At 48.2% G+C, this 14,165-nt stretch overlaps 1 protein-coding gene across 1 annotated transcript in view; it reads left to right on the forward strand.

Moving 5' to 3' along the window:
• Positions 1-799: 799 nt before the first annotated feature.
• The window catches only part of C4A (complement component 4A (Rodgers blood group)), an 18,523-nt gene continuing 5,157 nt past the window's right edge, over positions 800-14,165 (forward strand). The window contains exons 1-22 of the mRNA XM_012000566.1: positions 800-948; positions 1,080-1,278; positions 1,486-1,687; positions 1,897-1,967; positions 2,046-2,134; positions 2,353-2,435; positions 2,606-2,702; positions 2,841-2,946; positions 3,038-3,170; positions 10,329-10,444; positions 10,544-10,723; positions 10,869-11,051; positions 11,180-11,365; positions 11,520-11,678; positions 11,932-12,058; positions 12,227-12,301; positions 12,563-12,760; positions 12,852-12,963; positions 13,056-13,126; positions 13,380-13,519; positions 13,633-13,842; positions 14,087-14,142. Of these exons, the coding sequence (XP_011855956.1) occupies positions 884-948; positions 1,080-1,278; positions 1,486-1,687; positions 1,897-1,967; positions 2,046-2,134; positions 2,353-2,435; positions 2,606-2,702; positions 2,841-2,946; positions 3,038-3,170; positions 10,329-10,444; positions 10,544-10,723; positions 10,869-11,051; positions 11,180-11,365; positions 11,520-11,678; positions 11,932-12,058; positions 12,227-12,301; positions 12,563-12,760; positions 12,852-12,963; positions 13,056-13,126; positions 13,380-13,519; positions 13,633-13,842; positions 14,087-14,142 (2,858 nt within the window). The 5' untranslated portion in view covers positions 800-883. The remainder of the gene's footprint in view (positions 949-1,079; positions 1,279-1,485; positions 1,688-1,896; positions 1,968-2,045; positions 2,135-2,352; positions 2,436-2,605; positions 2,703-2,840; positions 2,947-3,037; positions 3,171-10,328; positions 10,445-10,543; positions 10,724-10,868; positions 11,052-11,179; positions 11,366-11,519; positions 11,679-11,931; positions 12,059-12,226; positions 12,302-12,562; positions 12,761-12,851; positions 12,964-13,055; positions 13,127-13,379; positions 13,520-13,632; positions 13,843-14,086; positions 14,143-14,165) is intronic.

Below are 14,165 nucleotides of genomic sequence, written 5' to 3' on the forward strand. Positions count from 1 at the left end.
CCTGGGCTCTGACCCGGTGGTGGGGTTTGAGCAGTGCTTCTCTGCCCTTCCATGGAAAGTGGAACCAGAAATGGTGCCAAGGCTGTGGCTGTTCCCTTTCGTGTAAAATGGTGCTGTTATTACTCTGTCTTGAAATAGGAAGGTGGGATTTCTGGGGAGGCTGGTGAAGGAGGGCAGGGTTCTTTTCCCTACGTGTCATGTTAAAATTGCCAAATAAAGTACTTCTGCCTGTGGTATTTTCTGGATGTCCTTTATTTACTGAGACGTGTGCTTGGGTGCCTTGTTTAGGGGTAGAGGTGAAGTCTGAGCTTTGCCTCTTCAGAGAGGAAAGGGGTTAGAGGTTCACCAGACCACTCTCCCTGTGGAGTGGTACGGGTGTACGTCATCTCCTAAACCATGGAATTTCTGTTAGGGCCTGAAAAAGCAAAAGCCTAGTATTGTTCAATTTGTGTTGGAATGAAAGTAAGAGACAAGTGTCTTAGAAACCTGTCACTGTTTTGTGAGGGCCTTTAAATATCCTGCACTCGTGGGCCATGTTGGGCCTTTGTACGCCCATGTACACAGGAGCTTGTGTGCACCTATACCCTGGTACAGATATACCTGGTAGGGGGAGGTGCTGAGGCACTGGAATGAGGGGTTAACAGGGAAGGACAAGGTTATTTCTGGGCCAAGATTCAGAGATTCCCCTGGAGACCCAGGTGTCCGGGGCGCCCCCACAACACTGGGCCTGAGGCCAGTTGCATTTCTTGGCTGTCACGTGGTTTCCCAGCTTAGCTGGGCTGGGGGAGGAGCAAGGTCCAGAGTCAACTCTGCCCCAAGCCCTAGCTTGGCCAGAAGGTAGCAGACAGACAGACGGATCTAACCCCTCTTGCATCCTCCAGCCATGAGGCTCCTCTGGGGGCTGATCTGGGCATCCAGCTTCTTCACCTTGTCTCTGCAGAAGCCCAGGTCCTGGAGGCGGGATGCTGGGTGCTTGGATTGGGGCAGGGCTGGCAACAGGACCCGATTCAGGAGTGAGGGAGAGCAGGGTTGGAGGGTCAGAGCCAAGTCTGACTGCTGATCCTGTCTGTTCTCCCCAGGTTGCTCTTGTTCTCTCCTTCTGTGGTTCATCTGGGGGTCCCCCTGTCGGTGGGGGTGCAGCTCCAGGATGTGCCCCGAGGACAGGTAGTGAAAGGATCAGTGTTCCTGCGAAACCCATCTCATAATAATGTCCCCTGCTCCCCAAAGGTGGACTTCACCCTTAGCTCAGACAGAGACTTCGCACTCCTCAGTCTCCAGGTAACTAGACCCCACGCCCTCCTGCTGCTTGTGGGGCTCCCGCCCTGTTCCCCTCTGTCCTGTAAGTGTCTTCATCTTCCCACCGGCCTCCTCCCCTCCTGTCTTCCCACCCTCACATTCTCCTTCTATGTTTCTCCCTCTCTATGTTGTCCTTTTTGGCCAGCTCTCTCTTGCTCTGTGACCGGCTCTGTCTCCCTCTCCTCACAGGTGCCCTTGAAAGATGTGAAGAGCTGTGGCCTCCATCAACTCCTCAGACGCCCTGAGGTCCAGCTGGTGGCCCAGTCGCCATGGCTAAAGGACTCTCTGTCCAGAAAGACAAACATCCAGGGTGTCAACCTGCTCTTCTCCTCTCGCCGGGGGCACCTCTTTTTGCAGACGGACCAGCCCATTTACAACCCTGGCCAGCGGGGTGAGTCTCAGCCCCAGGGCCTCAACATTGAACCCCCTCCAAGCCCTGTCAGGATGAGTTTGGTGCCCCCTAAGTGAGATAACCTGAAAGAAAGTGCCACATGGGAGGGCTGCTTAGGAAATATTTGTCCCCCACTCCCTGTGTGGAGTTGGACCCACTCTCCCCTTGCACATGGATCCCTGCTCACCTCTCTCCCCCTCCTCTCCCAGTTCGGTACCGGGTCTTTGCTCTGGATCAAAAGATGCGCCCGAGCACTGACGCCATCACAGTCACGGTGGAGGTGAGTCCCCGACCTCTGGCCTTCCTGATCCTGGCCACTGATGCGACCTCCTGCCTGTGACCACTTCTCCCCTTGCAGAACTCTCACGGCCTCCGCATGCGGAAGAAGGACGTGTACCTGCCCTCGTCCATCTTCCAGGATGACTTTGTGATCCCAGACATCTCAGAGTGAGCTCTCCCAATGTGGGGGCTGTCCCCAAGCTACACCACCCCAATTCCTGTTAGGCTCTCCACCTCCCACGCAGAGGCACGTCCCGGGATGCCCTGGCCCTCAGCCTCCTGAGCCTCTGGTTAACCCCCACAGTCCTCTACCCAGGGAAGCAGGCCTCTGGCTCTCCGTGCCCCACTGCACAGATGGGCTGAGTCCCTTCCTTGTCCGTTCTCAGGCCAGGGACCTGGAAGATCTCAGCCCGATTCTCAGATGGCCTGGAATCCAACCGCAGCACCCAGTTTGAGGTGAAGAAATACGGTGAGAGCTGGAAACTGGAGGGACAGGCAACTGCTTTCCTGAAGGAAATAAGGGTGGGAGGAAACATAGTGGGTGCAGCTCAGGGCAGGGGGATATGGGTGCCACAGCCCTGGGTGGAGGGGAGTCTTTGAGCTAGAGTCTGACCTGCCTATCCCTTCACCCTGAGTCAGTCCTTCCCAACTTTGAGGTGAAGATCACCCCTGGAAAGCCCTACATCCTGACGGTGCCAGGCCATCTTGATGAAATCCAGTTAGACATCCAGGCCAGGTATTACCTCCCTCCCCACCTCTGCCCGCCAGCACTGGGTCCTGCTCCCTACTCAGTATGAATGGGCTCCTGCTTCCCCGCCCTCAGGCCATTATTCCCCCCAGCCCTTGGCCCACCCTCTTCTCTCTGTCACGACAGGTACATCTACAGGAAGCCAGTGCAGGGGGTGGCGTATGTGCGCTTTGGGCTCCTAGATGAGGATGGTAAGAAGACTTTCCTTCGGGGGCTGGAGAGTCAGACCAAGGTAGGAAGGAGGATAGGGACTGGGGAGGGGAAGGGGCAAGGGAGGTGAGATTCAGTCACCATCATATGTCCTGTTTCTTTCTATGCCCCAGCTGGTGAATGGACAGAGCCACATTTCCCTCTCAAAGGCAGAGTTCCAGGATGCCCTGGGGAAGCTGAATATGGGCATGACTGACCTCCTGGGGCTACGCCTCTACGTTGCTGCAGCCATCATTGAGTCTCCAGGTGGGTGACTTTCCCTTATTGTAACCCCAGACCTCGCCTCTGACCTCTGAGCTAACCCTCTGTCCTCCAGCACCAACACCAACACCACGCCACTTCTCCCACCTTGTCTCAGACTCAAAACCAGGAAACACCCAGGAGACCTGGTCTCTCTCCAACCCTGTCTCTGTGACTCGGCCCTTTTCCCTGGCTCAGTTTATTTATTTATTTGCTTGTTCTGCTATTCATTCACTCCTCCAGTGGACATGTGTTGTTCAATGTCCTGTGCTGGGCCTCAGCATGCACAGACACGTTGGGGATGAGCCTCAACACCGCCCGTAGGGTACCTGAAGTCTGGTGGTGACAAAGGAATGAGAAGATAACAGGTTAAGAGTTCACAAAGAGTGGGGGCCAGGGGGCCAGTTGCAAAATGGAGGCTGCAAAAGGCCCAGAGCTCTGGTCTCCACACTATTTATTGAGTACAATCACTTAGATCTAAGAAGCAGATGTTCAGGGCGAAACAGTGAAAGGGTGGCAGTGCATTATAGGCGTAATGTATAGCAATAGAGGTGTAAATGAATCTCTTTTGTGCTCAAACAGCATGTCTTTAACCTATCGGAGAGTAGCTAGTGGATGTGGGCTTAACTAGGAGCCTGCACATCTGTCCACATTCCAATGCTTCAAAGGAGGGTCTTTCTCCTTGAACACAGTGTTTACAGATAAGAGAGCGCGTCTCACTCAGAGCATGGGAACATGATGGCAATTAGGAGACTTTTCTCCTCAGAGGCCTGTTGTGGCTTTCCACAACTTATTTTCCTATATTTTTATGGCCAGTTTATACAGGCACCCCACAAGTCCTTTTCCCAACATGCACCCCCCCTTTTTTTTTTAAACCACTATTGCTGTTATGGCCTATTTGTGGTGTTTGGTCTGTTTTCAGAAGCGTCTTTTGCATCTGTAGACTAAAAGTAAACAGTATAAACAGATACACATTGAAGTAAAATTTGCAATAGTTGATCCTTTAATGGTCTTAATCCATTTAAGAGGATTTCCGTTTGAAAGTCTATCAGTAGGTCCAGTGAGAATGTCAGTCTCAGGCAGGAGAGTTAGATGAGCCTGAGATGCTTTAAAAACCTGTTTTTTGAAAATTTGGTTATATTTAATGTTGAAGTTTTATTTCTTTCTTTTAGAGTATGTCTAACTATTTTTAAATGATGTTTAGTAGTATTATACAAACGGGGAGTTATGTAGAAATTAGAAGTATTTCAATTACATTGTATTTGTAATTGATGTTTCAAGTTTATTGTACAATCTTCCGTTTAAATAACAGTCTGTCTGAGATCATTTGTTTGATTTGTAAGTTGTTGGTCTGTTTGGGTCTGAGAATTCCACAATTTTGAGGAATTTTTTTGTTAACTATTTACGTATTTTGTAGTTTGAACAGAGGAGTGTAAAGCAATTCCAGCAGCCGCAGCAGTAGCTGTGACTGCAAGAAGGCCCATAATGACTGTTATAAGGGTAAAAATAAATCTCTTTGTTTTGGTAAATACTTTTTTTTTTAAAAAAACATATTTGTGATGATATGAATGGAAGGAGAGGCTTTCTAAGGTCTATTGAGGGAAACCGGTATCGAAACTCCTTTTTTTGTTTTTATCAGTAACACAGATGTTTTTACACTGAATGTGGAATTAATACAGGTGAAAAGGTGACAGTTTTGACAAGTCATAGTTTGCGAATTAGGTCGAATATCAATATTTTTGACCATTAACATAAAAGGAGGGTTGACACAACTCTGAATGGTCACCGTTTGGTTGGAAGAAAACTGATACACAAATTGAAGTTTTTAACCATTTTTTTTTAAAGATAATATAGTTTTTTCTAAACTTAAATATGAGATTGGGCCATTATTAACTTTCATAATTTGGAGTGTTTAGGGCCTATTATTGGATTAATTATTTTAGGATGTGGGCCGGCCGTACTAAAATTGATTCAAATTATGGGAAAATGAGCACGTTTTTCAGTGTAAGTAGTGTTATCTTTTTGATAGTATAGTTTCTGTTTTAGTTTTGTCTTGTATTTATTATTTTGATTGGTACAATTAACTACAAAGATCCCCTTAGGGAACGAATCAATGATGATTCCATTGGAATTATTTTGCAGTACGTCAGTGTGATCAGAGATGCAATCCTTCCTAACTAATATTTCTAAATCTTTTGACCATTGTTGAGGTTGTCAGCACCTCTTTTTTGGGGGCTTAAACTGTTTTAATTGAATTGCACTCTGTGAATGATCCGGGCTCCTTCCAGAAAATAAATGATAGGATACTGGTCTTTGATTATGACCTGGAATTTTAACTAGTCAATGTTGTCGGTAGCCTTTTAGGCAACCGATAGTTGGCCTTATGTAAAGAGGGGGGAACTAATAACGTATGGACACATTTATTAACATTTTTTTTCTTTGGGTGAGAGGGCCCATGAGTATTTGTAGGCTTAGGCATCCAAACACTATTATTAACATAAACCTCAACTGGGGGTTTTAACCATGTGACAGGCCTAATTAAAGGGAGGAATGAGACATATGCCCAATAGGTATAATTTTGGGCTGTTGTAGCCACAGGTTTGTTAGGTGAGGAGGTCACTGTTTTTATTTTGGCTTTGTATTCTAGGATTAGTAAATAACAGAAGACAAACATGAGTATAATTAGTAACATTTTTTTTTAGTTAAAGAGTGACCTGTAGTGTTACTTGGCATCTTAGTTTACTATATGTTATTAATGAGGAATGCCACTGGGGTATGTTAATTTATTTCAGCTAAGCAGTTCTTAGAAACTGAGAAGGGGGTGTTCGTTAAAGTAACAGGGCAGAAGAAAGGTGGATTTAAGGTATGAACTTAATAGAGTGTAGCAGGTATAGGTAGTAGGCAAAGTGAGAGAATTAAAAATAAATGAATTATTTGGCTTAGACTTTCTTTATTTTAGTATAATGTATGCGGCCTGTGTTGTTTGTGGAAGTCGTATTGTTGAGGCTGTAGTTCCTGTAGGGTCTTTTTTAGGATGGTTTGATTTTTATTTTCTTTTTTAAATCCTTTGATAAGGATGTAGTCTTCAGGCTGGTACTGGAAATTCTAGGAATGGTGCCTGTGTTAAGAGACTTTTTACAATTTTTAAAGAGCAGGTTACTATTTTAAGAAAAACTTGTGTTTTTGTTAATGTTTAGTTTATAGAAAAACTGGATACCTTTCTAACTTTAGTAAACATGTTTACACCAGAATTTTTTACAATTATCATTTTAAAACTTGTTTAGACCTTTAAAATATAAATTATACAACCGTTTTTGTATAAATTTTTATAAAATTTTTTATGACTTTTACAGACAATTTTTAACATGTCTTTTTATGTTTTTTTTTTTTTTTTTGGGAGGGGGGACGGAGTCTCGCTCTGTCACCCAGGCTGGAGTGCAGTGACCCAGGCTGGAGTACAGTGACACGATCTCGCTCACTGCAAGCTCCGCCTCCTAGGTTCATGCAATTCTCCTGCCTCAGCCTCCCAAGTAACTGGGACTACAGGTGCCTGCCACCATGCCTGGATAATTTTTGGTGTTTTTAGTAGAGACTGGGTTTCACCGTGTTAGCCAGGATGGTCTCCGTCTCCTGACCTTGTGATCCGCCTGCCTCGGCCTCCCAAAGTGCTGGGATTACAGGCGTGAGCCACTGCGCCGGCTTGTCTTTTCATGTTTTATAATTTTTTTACTAAAGGTACATTTTTATAACTTTTTAAGATTTTTAACTTTATTTATTTATTTTTTGATTTTTGTCTTTTTTAGTTTTTTTTTAAACTTTATTATTATTTTTTAAAATGTGTAATAATTAGATGAGTGTTGGTAACAATTGATATATGTACGTATTTTAGTTTTTAAAATTTAGGGATGTGTTTAACATCTGTTTGCCACAACTGATTAGGTTCCAATTCTTTAGTGTTAATACCTGTTGGAGGAGGGGATGTGACTGTGAGCTGGTAATCTGGGCATTGTAGGATAATTTGTTTAGCCAGCCTCTGTGTAAGTTGAAATTATTTAGATAAGTTTCTCCAATTTTGCTGAAAAATTGATGTGATTGGGTGGCTTGGCTTGGTCAATCAGTGATGTCATAACCTGAAGGTCTGCTTGATTATTGCCATAAGCCAATGGGCCAGGCAGAGAAGTGTGGGCTCGAATGTGTGTAATAAAAATAGGATGTGTACCTTGGTCTACTAATTGCTGAAGTTGAAGAAAAAGAGCACACACAGTGGGCTCCAGAGCAAACTTAAGGCTGTAAAAGTTTTTAAATAAATAAACAGAATAACCTTAGTTCTCTGAATGTTAGTAAATTCAGATCAAGTGATTGGATTATGTGGTTTTCCACCAGACTGTTGCTTTTTCATGTTTACCAGACCCACCAGTAAAAACAGCTATGGCTCCTTCCAAAGGGGCATCACAAGTAATTTTTGGAAGAATCCATGTAGTTAATTTTGAGAACTGGAAAGTGTTATTTTTGTGATAATGATTATTAATACAGCCAACAAATTTTGTTAAATTATCATGTAACTGAGTTAATAAATGCCTGTTTAACCTGATTTTTATTTATTGGAACAATAGTCTTATTGGGCTCAGTGCCACAAAGTTTAATAATTCGTATATGAGCCTGTCCAATTAGAATTGCCATCTGATTTAAGTATACTGTAAGTGCTTTTATGGTATTATTTGGCAAAAAGGACCATTTAACTAAATCATCATTTTGAACAATAACCCCCGTTGGGGAGTGTGAAGTAGGGAACACAATGAATTGTAAAGGCAAGTCTGAGACAATCCTACTGACCTGGGCTTGCTGAATTTTTTTTTCAATTACTTATAACTCTTTCATGGCCTTGGGTGTTAGTTCTCTTTTACTGTATAAGTTGGAATCTCTTCTCAATATTGAGAAAAGATTAGACATAGCATAAGTAGGAATTTTAACAATTAAGTGGGCCAAATCCAATTAATATCTTCTAACAATTTTTGAAATTTATTTAAGGTTTTGAAAGGATCCCTTCTAATTTGAACCTTTTGAAGCTTCATAGCTCTATCCTGTACTTGTATTTTCAAATACTAAAAAGGAGTGGTTATTTGAATTTTGTCAGGTGCTGTAAGTAATTCAGCATTTGTAATTTTTTACAAAGATGAATAACATTGAATAAGTTGGTCTGTATTTTTTGCTGCACAAATCTGGAAATTGATCTCTAACAGGCTGGATAGTTCTGCCTACAAAAGTTTGACAAATTTTGGGACTGTTTAACATACCCTGGGGCAAAACTTTCCAACAATATTTGGCTGCAGGTTTTTTGTTATTAATGGCAGGGATGGTAAAGGCAAATTTTTTGAAATCTGCCTCTGCTAAAGGAATTGTTAAAAAGCAGTCTTTTAAATCTATAATAACAAGTGGCCAGTCTTTAGGGAGCATAGTAGGGGATGGGAGCCAGGGTTGTAAAGCTCCCATCGGTTCAATTACAGCGTTGACTGTTGGCAAGTCGGTCAGCATGCGCCATCTACCGGACTTTTTCTTAATTACAAATACTGGGGAATTCCAAGGAGAGAAAGTGGGTGAAATATATCCTTTTTAAAAGTAGTTTAACTATTTTATAAAGCACCCCCAACTTTTCCTTAGGAAGAGGCCACTGTTCGACCCAAACGGGCGCTGGGTCATCCATTTTAAGGGAAATTGGTCCTTCACCGTAATGAACTGCAGGGCAAACCTGAATTGCCCCGTTCCATAATGAACTGTGGGGTTGGGCAATAATGGGATAGGTGAGCTGAGTCTTGGTGAGCTGAGTCTCGGGCTCCCTCCCCGTGCACTCACTTGGCTGAGGAGGAGGTGGCCATTCTGGACATTCCTTTAGAGGAACCATGGGCTGAACAATTTTTTGAGCAGGTTTAGGGAGACTGGGGAAATTGGCATAAATCACCTTCAGACTCTCCTTTTTGTTAGTACTAGGTAGAGGTGGTTCAGAGTTCTGATTATCAAACTCCTCTCTCTCCTCCTCTGACTCAGCCTAATTTTCTTTCTGAAAAGGCTACAGTGCTGCACACACCAATGACCAAACTGACTAAACAGACAAAGGAATTTCCTTTCCTTCACTATATGCTCTTTTAAGGTCCTTTCCAACTCTTTTTTAATTTTTTAATTTTGAAGTTTTCTGTTTCGCGAACCAAGGGCAAAATTGTTCCATAGCATGAAACAAATCCATAAGATTTTCTATATCAACTTTTACCCCACCACACTTCAAGAGCTGCCGTAGCAAGCTCAAATACGTGATGTACTTACTTGCAGTTTTTTGCATTGTGTCCCTAGCTTTCTCTGGTTGTCCTGATTACCTGTAGAGGTTAAAACTTTTATGTCCTTGGGAGTCCTTTGTTCATTGGTCCTCTGTTTCACACGCTTGAGCGTTTCTTCACCGAATTCTTTTGGGCCCCACATTGGGCGCCACAATGTTGGGGACCAGCCTCAACACCATCCATAGGGTACCTGAAGTCCAGTGGTGACAAAGGAATGAGAAGAGACAGGTTAAGAGTTCATAAAGAGTAGGGGCCGGGGGCCAATTGCAAAATGGAGACTGCAAAAGGCTCAGAGCTCTGGTCTCCACACTATTTATTGAGTACAATCACTTATATCTAAGAAGAAGATGTACAGGGCAAAACAGTGAAAGGATAGCAGTGCCTCACAGGCATAATCTATGACAATAGCAGTTTAAATTAATCTCCTTTATGCTCAAACAGCATATCTTTAACTTATCGGAGAGTAGCTAGTGGCAGCGGGCCTAACTAGGAGCCTGCACATCTGTCCATATTCCAATGCTTCAAAGGAGGGTCTTTCTCCTTGAACACAGTATTTACAGATAAGAGAGTGAGTCTCACTCTGAGCATGGCAATTAGGAGACTTTTCTCCTCAGAGGCCTCTTGTGGCTTTCTACAACTTATTCTCCCATATTCTTATGGCCAGTTTATACAGATGCCCCACAAGTCCTTTTCCTAACACAGACAGGAATATGGCGGCTTGCGCCCTGGGAACTCACTGTCTTGTGGGAGGGAACCACTCAAGCCACTCACCATTTATCCTCCTGTACCTCTCTTCTTGGGCTCTGTCCCCAACCTCTCTCTGTCCTTTGTCTTGCAGGTGGGGAGATGGAGGAGGCAGAGCTCACATCCTGGTCTTTTGTGTCATCTCCCTTCTCCTTGGATCTTAGCAAGACCAAGCGACACCTTGTGCCTGGGGCCCCCTTCCTGCTGCAGGTTTCTTCTAGAGGGGAAGGATGAGTAGGGAGGGGGTGATAGTTAGGAGGGCTCAGGGTCTGACAACTCTCTTTTGCCTGCCCTCCTTTACCTGCCTAGGCCTTGGTCCGTGAGATGTCAGGCTCCCCAGCTTCTGGCATTCCTGTCAAAGTTTCTGCCACAGTGTCTTCTCCTGGGTCTGTTCCTGAAGTCCAGAACATTCAACAAAACACAGATGGGAGCGGCCAAGTCAGCATTCCAATCTTTATCCCTCAGACCATCTCAGAGCTGCAGCTCTCGGTAGGACTCCTCGGACCCCTGGGAGTTGGTGGGGAAAGGGGAGGAGGGTGAGCTGGGGTTCCGAGGATCCATGGCTTGATTTGGGGGGAAAGTGGGGTGCCTGGCTCTGAGCTGCTACCCTATTTGCACCTGCCCCTCTCTCCAGGTATCTACAGGCTCCCCCTATCCAGCCATAGCCAGGCTCACTGTGGCAGCCCCACCTTCAGGAGGCCCCGGGTTTCTGTCTATTGAGCGGCCGGATTCTCGACCTCCTCGTGTTGGGGACACTCTGAACCTGAACTTGCGAGCCGTGGGCAGTGGGGCCACCTTTTCTCATTACTACTACATGGTGTGCATGAGCTGGGGAGTCGAGGACTGGGGTGCACGGAAGAACACTCTGTGTGGGACTGGGAGGTTCAAGGCTGGGGCTGTCCCATGAAGAGGCAACCACTCTTGTCCCTCCCCTTCTTGGCCCAGATCCTATCCCGAGGGCAGATCGTGTTCATGAATCGAGAGCCCAAGAGGACTGTGACCTCGGTCTCCGTGTTTGTGGACCATCACCTGGCACCCTCCTTCTACTTTGTGGCCTTCTACTACCATGGAGACCGCCCAGTGGCCAACTCCCTGCGAGTGGATGTCCAGGCTGGGGCCTGCGAGGGCAAGGTGACTGGGATCAGGCGAGATGGCACTTGTGCTGAGGGGGTTGAGGACGGGGTGATTGCCAACAGGGCATGGATTTAGCTTAGGGGGCAGTGACGATACTGGGACTGAAGGAAGCTCTCTCACTCTGACCACCCCCACCTTCGGCCCCTGCCAGCTGGAGCTCAGCGTGGACGGTGCCAAGGAATACCGGAACGGGGAGTCCATGAAGCTCCACTTAGAAACTGACTCCCCAGCCCTGGTGGCGCTGGGAGCCTTGGACACAGCTCTGTATGCTGCAGGCAGCAAGTCCCACAAGCCCCTCAACATGGGCAAGGTTTGTCCAGACCCTCTCCCCAGCCCTCCCACCCCTCCACGGCTCATCCCCCTGCTGTCCTGAGCCCTGGGCGCAGCCCCTGGATCCCACTGGGGCTCCCCACAGACTCTTCCCCACTTGGCCCTGTGGTCTCCATCTCCTCGCTCTGTATCCTTTCCTATCCCTCCATGCGCTGCCCTCTCACCTGTGCCAAGTGCTCGGTCCTGCCCCATCAGCCATGCTTGGCTCCGAGCATTCCTGCCTCTTCTTGCAGGTCTTTGAAGTTATGAACAGCTATGATCTCGGCTGTGGTCCTGGGGGTGGGGACAGTGCCCTTCAGGTGTTCCAGGCAGCGGGCCTAGCCTTTTCTGATGGAGAACAATGGACCTTCTCCAGAAAGAGTGAGAACAGAGAAGGAAGGGGAGTGGGTGGCAGGAAGATAAGGAAGGAGGAAGGGCCTGAGGGGGCCAGGTAGGAAGAGTCGGGGCGGGAAGGGCTGGGCAGGGGAAGGCGGGGAGGGGAGGAGGCCGAGTGCCTGATGGCTGGACTGCAGCCTTGCTCTCTACCAGGACTGGGCTGTCCCAAGGAGAAGACAACCCGGAAAAAGAGAAACATAAACTTCCAAAAGGCGATTAATGAGAAATGTGAGTTGTGGGTGCCTAGGCAGCAGCTTGGGCTCTCCATGTGGGATCAAGGTTGGGGGTCTGCCTCTCTGCCCCTCACCTCCATGCTGAACCAATGTGTGGTATTTGGGGCCAGAGATCCGAATTCCGGGATTACAAGTGGAAGGGTGGGCAGCTCTCTCCACCAGCCTCTCTTATGTTGCTGGTCTCAAGGGGTCTGGGCGGGGGCTGAGGTGTATGTCCTTTTTGTCCTCTCGTGCTCACCCCTACCTGGCCCTGCAGTGGGTCAGTATGCTTCCCCAACAGCCAAGCGCTGCTGCCAGGATGGGGTGACACGTCTGCCCATGAGGCGTTCCTGTGAGCAGCGGGCAGCCCGAGTGCAGCAGCCGGACTGCCGGGAGCCCTTCCTGTCCTGCTGCCAATTTGCTGAGAGTCTGCGCAAGAAGAACAGGACCAGAGGCCAGGTGGGCCTCCAACGAGGTGAGGGGCTGGGTGGGGCTAGGGCACAGGTGGCGCTGCTTGGAAAGGCAGAACGGCCCCCTCCTCACTCCCATCCACCGTGGTCCCCCAGCCCTGGAGATCCTGCAGGAGGAGGACCTGATTGATGAGGATGACATTCCCGTGCGCAGCTTCTTCCCAGAGAACTGGCTCTGGAGAGTGGAAACAGTGGACCGCTTTCAAATGTGAGAGTGTTTGCCGGCCCAGCCTTGTCTCTGCGCTGTGTGTGGGGGCCAGCCCAGGGTATGACGGAGCTTCTCTGCCTTTCCCTACACAGATTGACACTGTGGCTCCCCGACTCTCTGACCACGTGGGAGATCCACGGCCTGAGCCTGTCCAAAACCAAAGGTGAGGTGACCCTCCCTGTTCCCTTTGCTCTTAGTGTAGGAAGAGGGTCCGGTGCAGCTGGCGTGGGCCAGAGGCTGTCTCTTATACACATCTTAGTGTAGGAAGAGGGTCCGGTGCAGCTGGCGTGGGCCAGAGGGCAGAGGCAGACTGAGACAGAGCTGGGTCACCCCACCCCGCCCCTCCCTCCTGTGGCCCTGAAGCTTTGATAGCCCCTCTGATCTCTACCCTTCCACCCACACTTCCCTTCCCTCAGGCCTATGTGTGGCCACCCCAGTCCAGCTGCGAGTGTTCCGCGAGTTCCACCTGCACCTCCGCCTGCCCATGTCTGTCCGCCGCTTTGAGCAGCTGGAGCTGCGGCCTGTCCTCTATAACTACTTGGATAGAAACCTGACTGTGAGGTCCCGAGGGAGCCTGAGCATACCGGGGTTGGGGGAGCCAGGGTCCAGTGAGGGGTGGGGAGCCTAACCGGGCCGGGACCCTGGCCGTCCTCGTTTTCATGCCCTCAGGTGAGCGTCCACGTGTCCCCAGTGGAGGGACTGTGCCTGGCTGGGGGCGGAGGGCTGGCCCAGCAGGTGCTGGTGCCTGCGGGCTCTGCCCGGCCTGTCGCCTTCTCTGTGGTGCCCACAGCAGCCGCCGCTGTGTCCCTGAAGGTGGTGGCTCGAGGGTCCTTCGAATTCCCTGTGGGAGATGCCGTGTCTAAGGTTCTGCAGATTGAGGTGAATGGAGCACCCCTGAATACAAGTCCCCGGGCCCCCAGCTTTGTCCTCCACCCTCAGCACTGTCTCTGCTGGCCAGGCCAGGGGCCCAACACCCAAATCAATGCCTTGATATAGTCACATCTTCTACAATTCTGATCCAACTCTGTCCCTGGAGTTGAAACTCAAAGTCCTGGGGGAGTGTGCACTGGCAGGGCAGGCTGTAGTCCTGTGTGACCCCACAACCATGTTTTCCCTGAGACAGAAGGAAGGGGCCATCCATACAGAGGAGCTGGTCTATGAACTCAACCCCCTGGGTGAGTGGCCCTCTACCTCCAGCCATC

Source organism: Mandrillus leucophaeus, unplaced genomic scaffold (assembly GCF_000951045.1).
Source record: "Mandrillus leucophaeus isolate KB7577 unplaced genomic scaffold, Mleu.le_1.0 Scaffold630, whole genome shotgun sequence".
NCBI classification, from domain to species: domain Eukaryota; kingdom Metazoa; phylum Chordata; class Mammalia; order Primates; family Cercopithecidae; genus Mandrillus; species Mandrillus leucophaeus.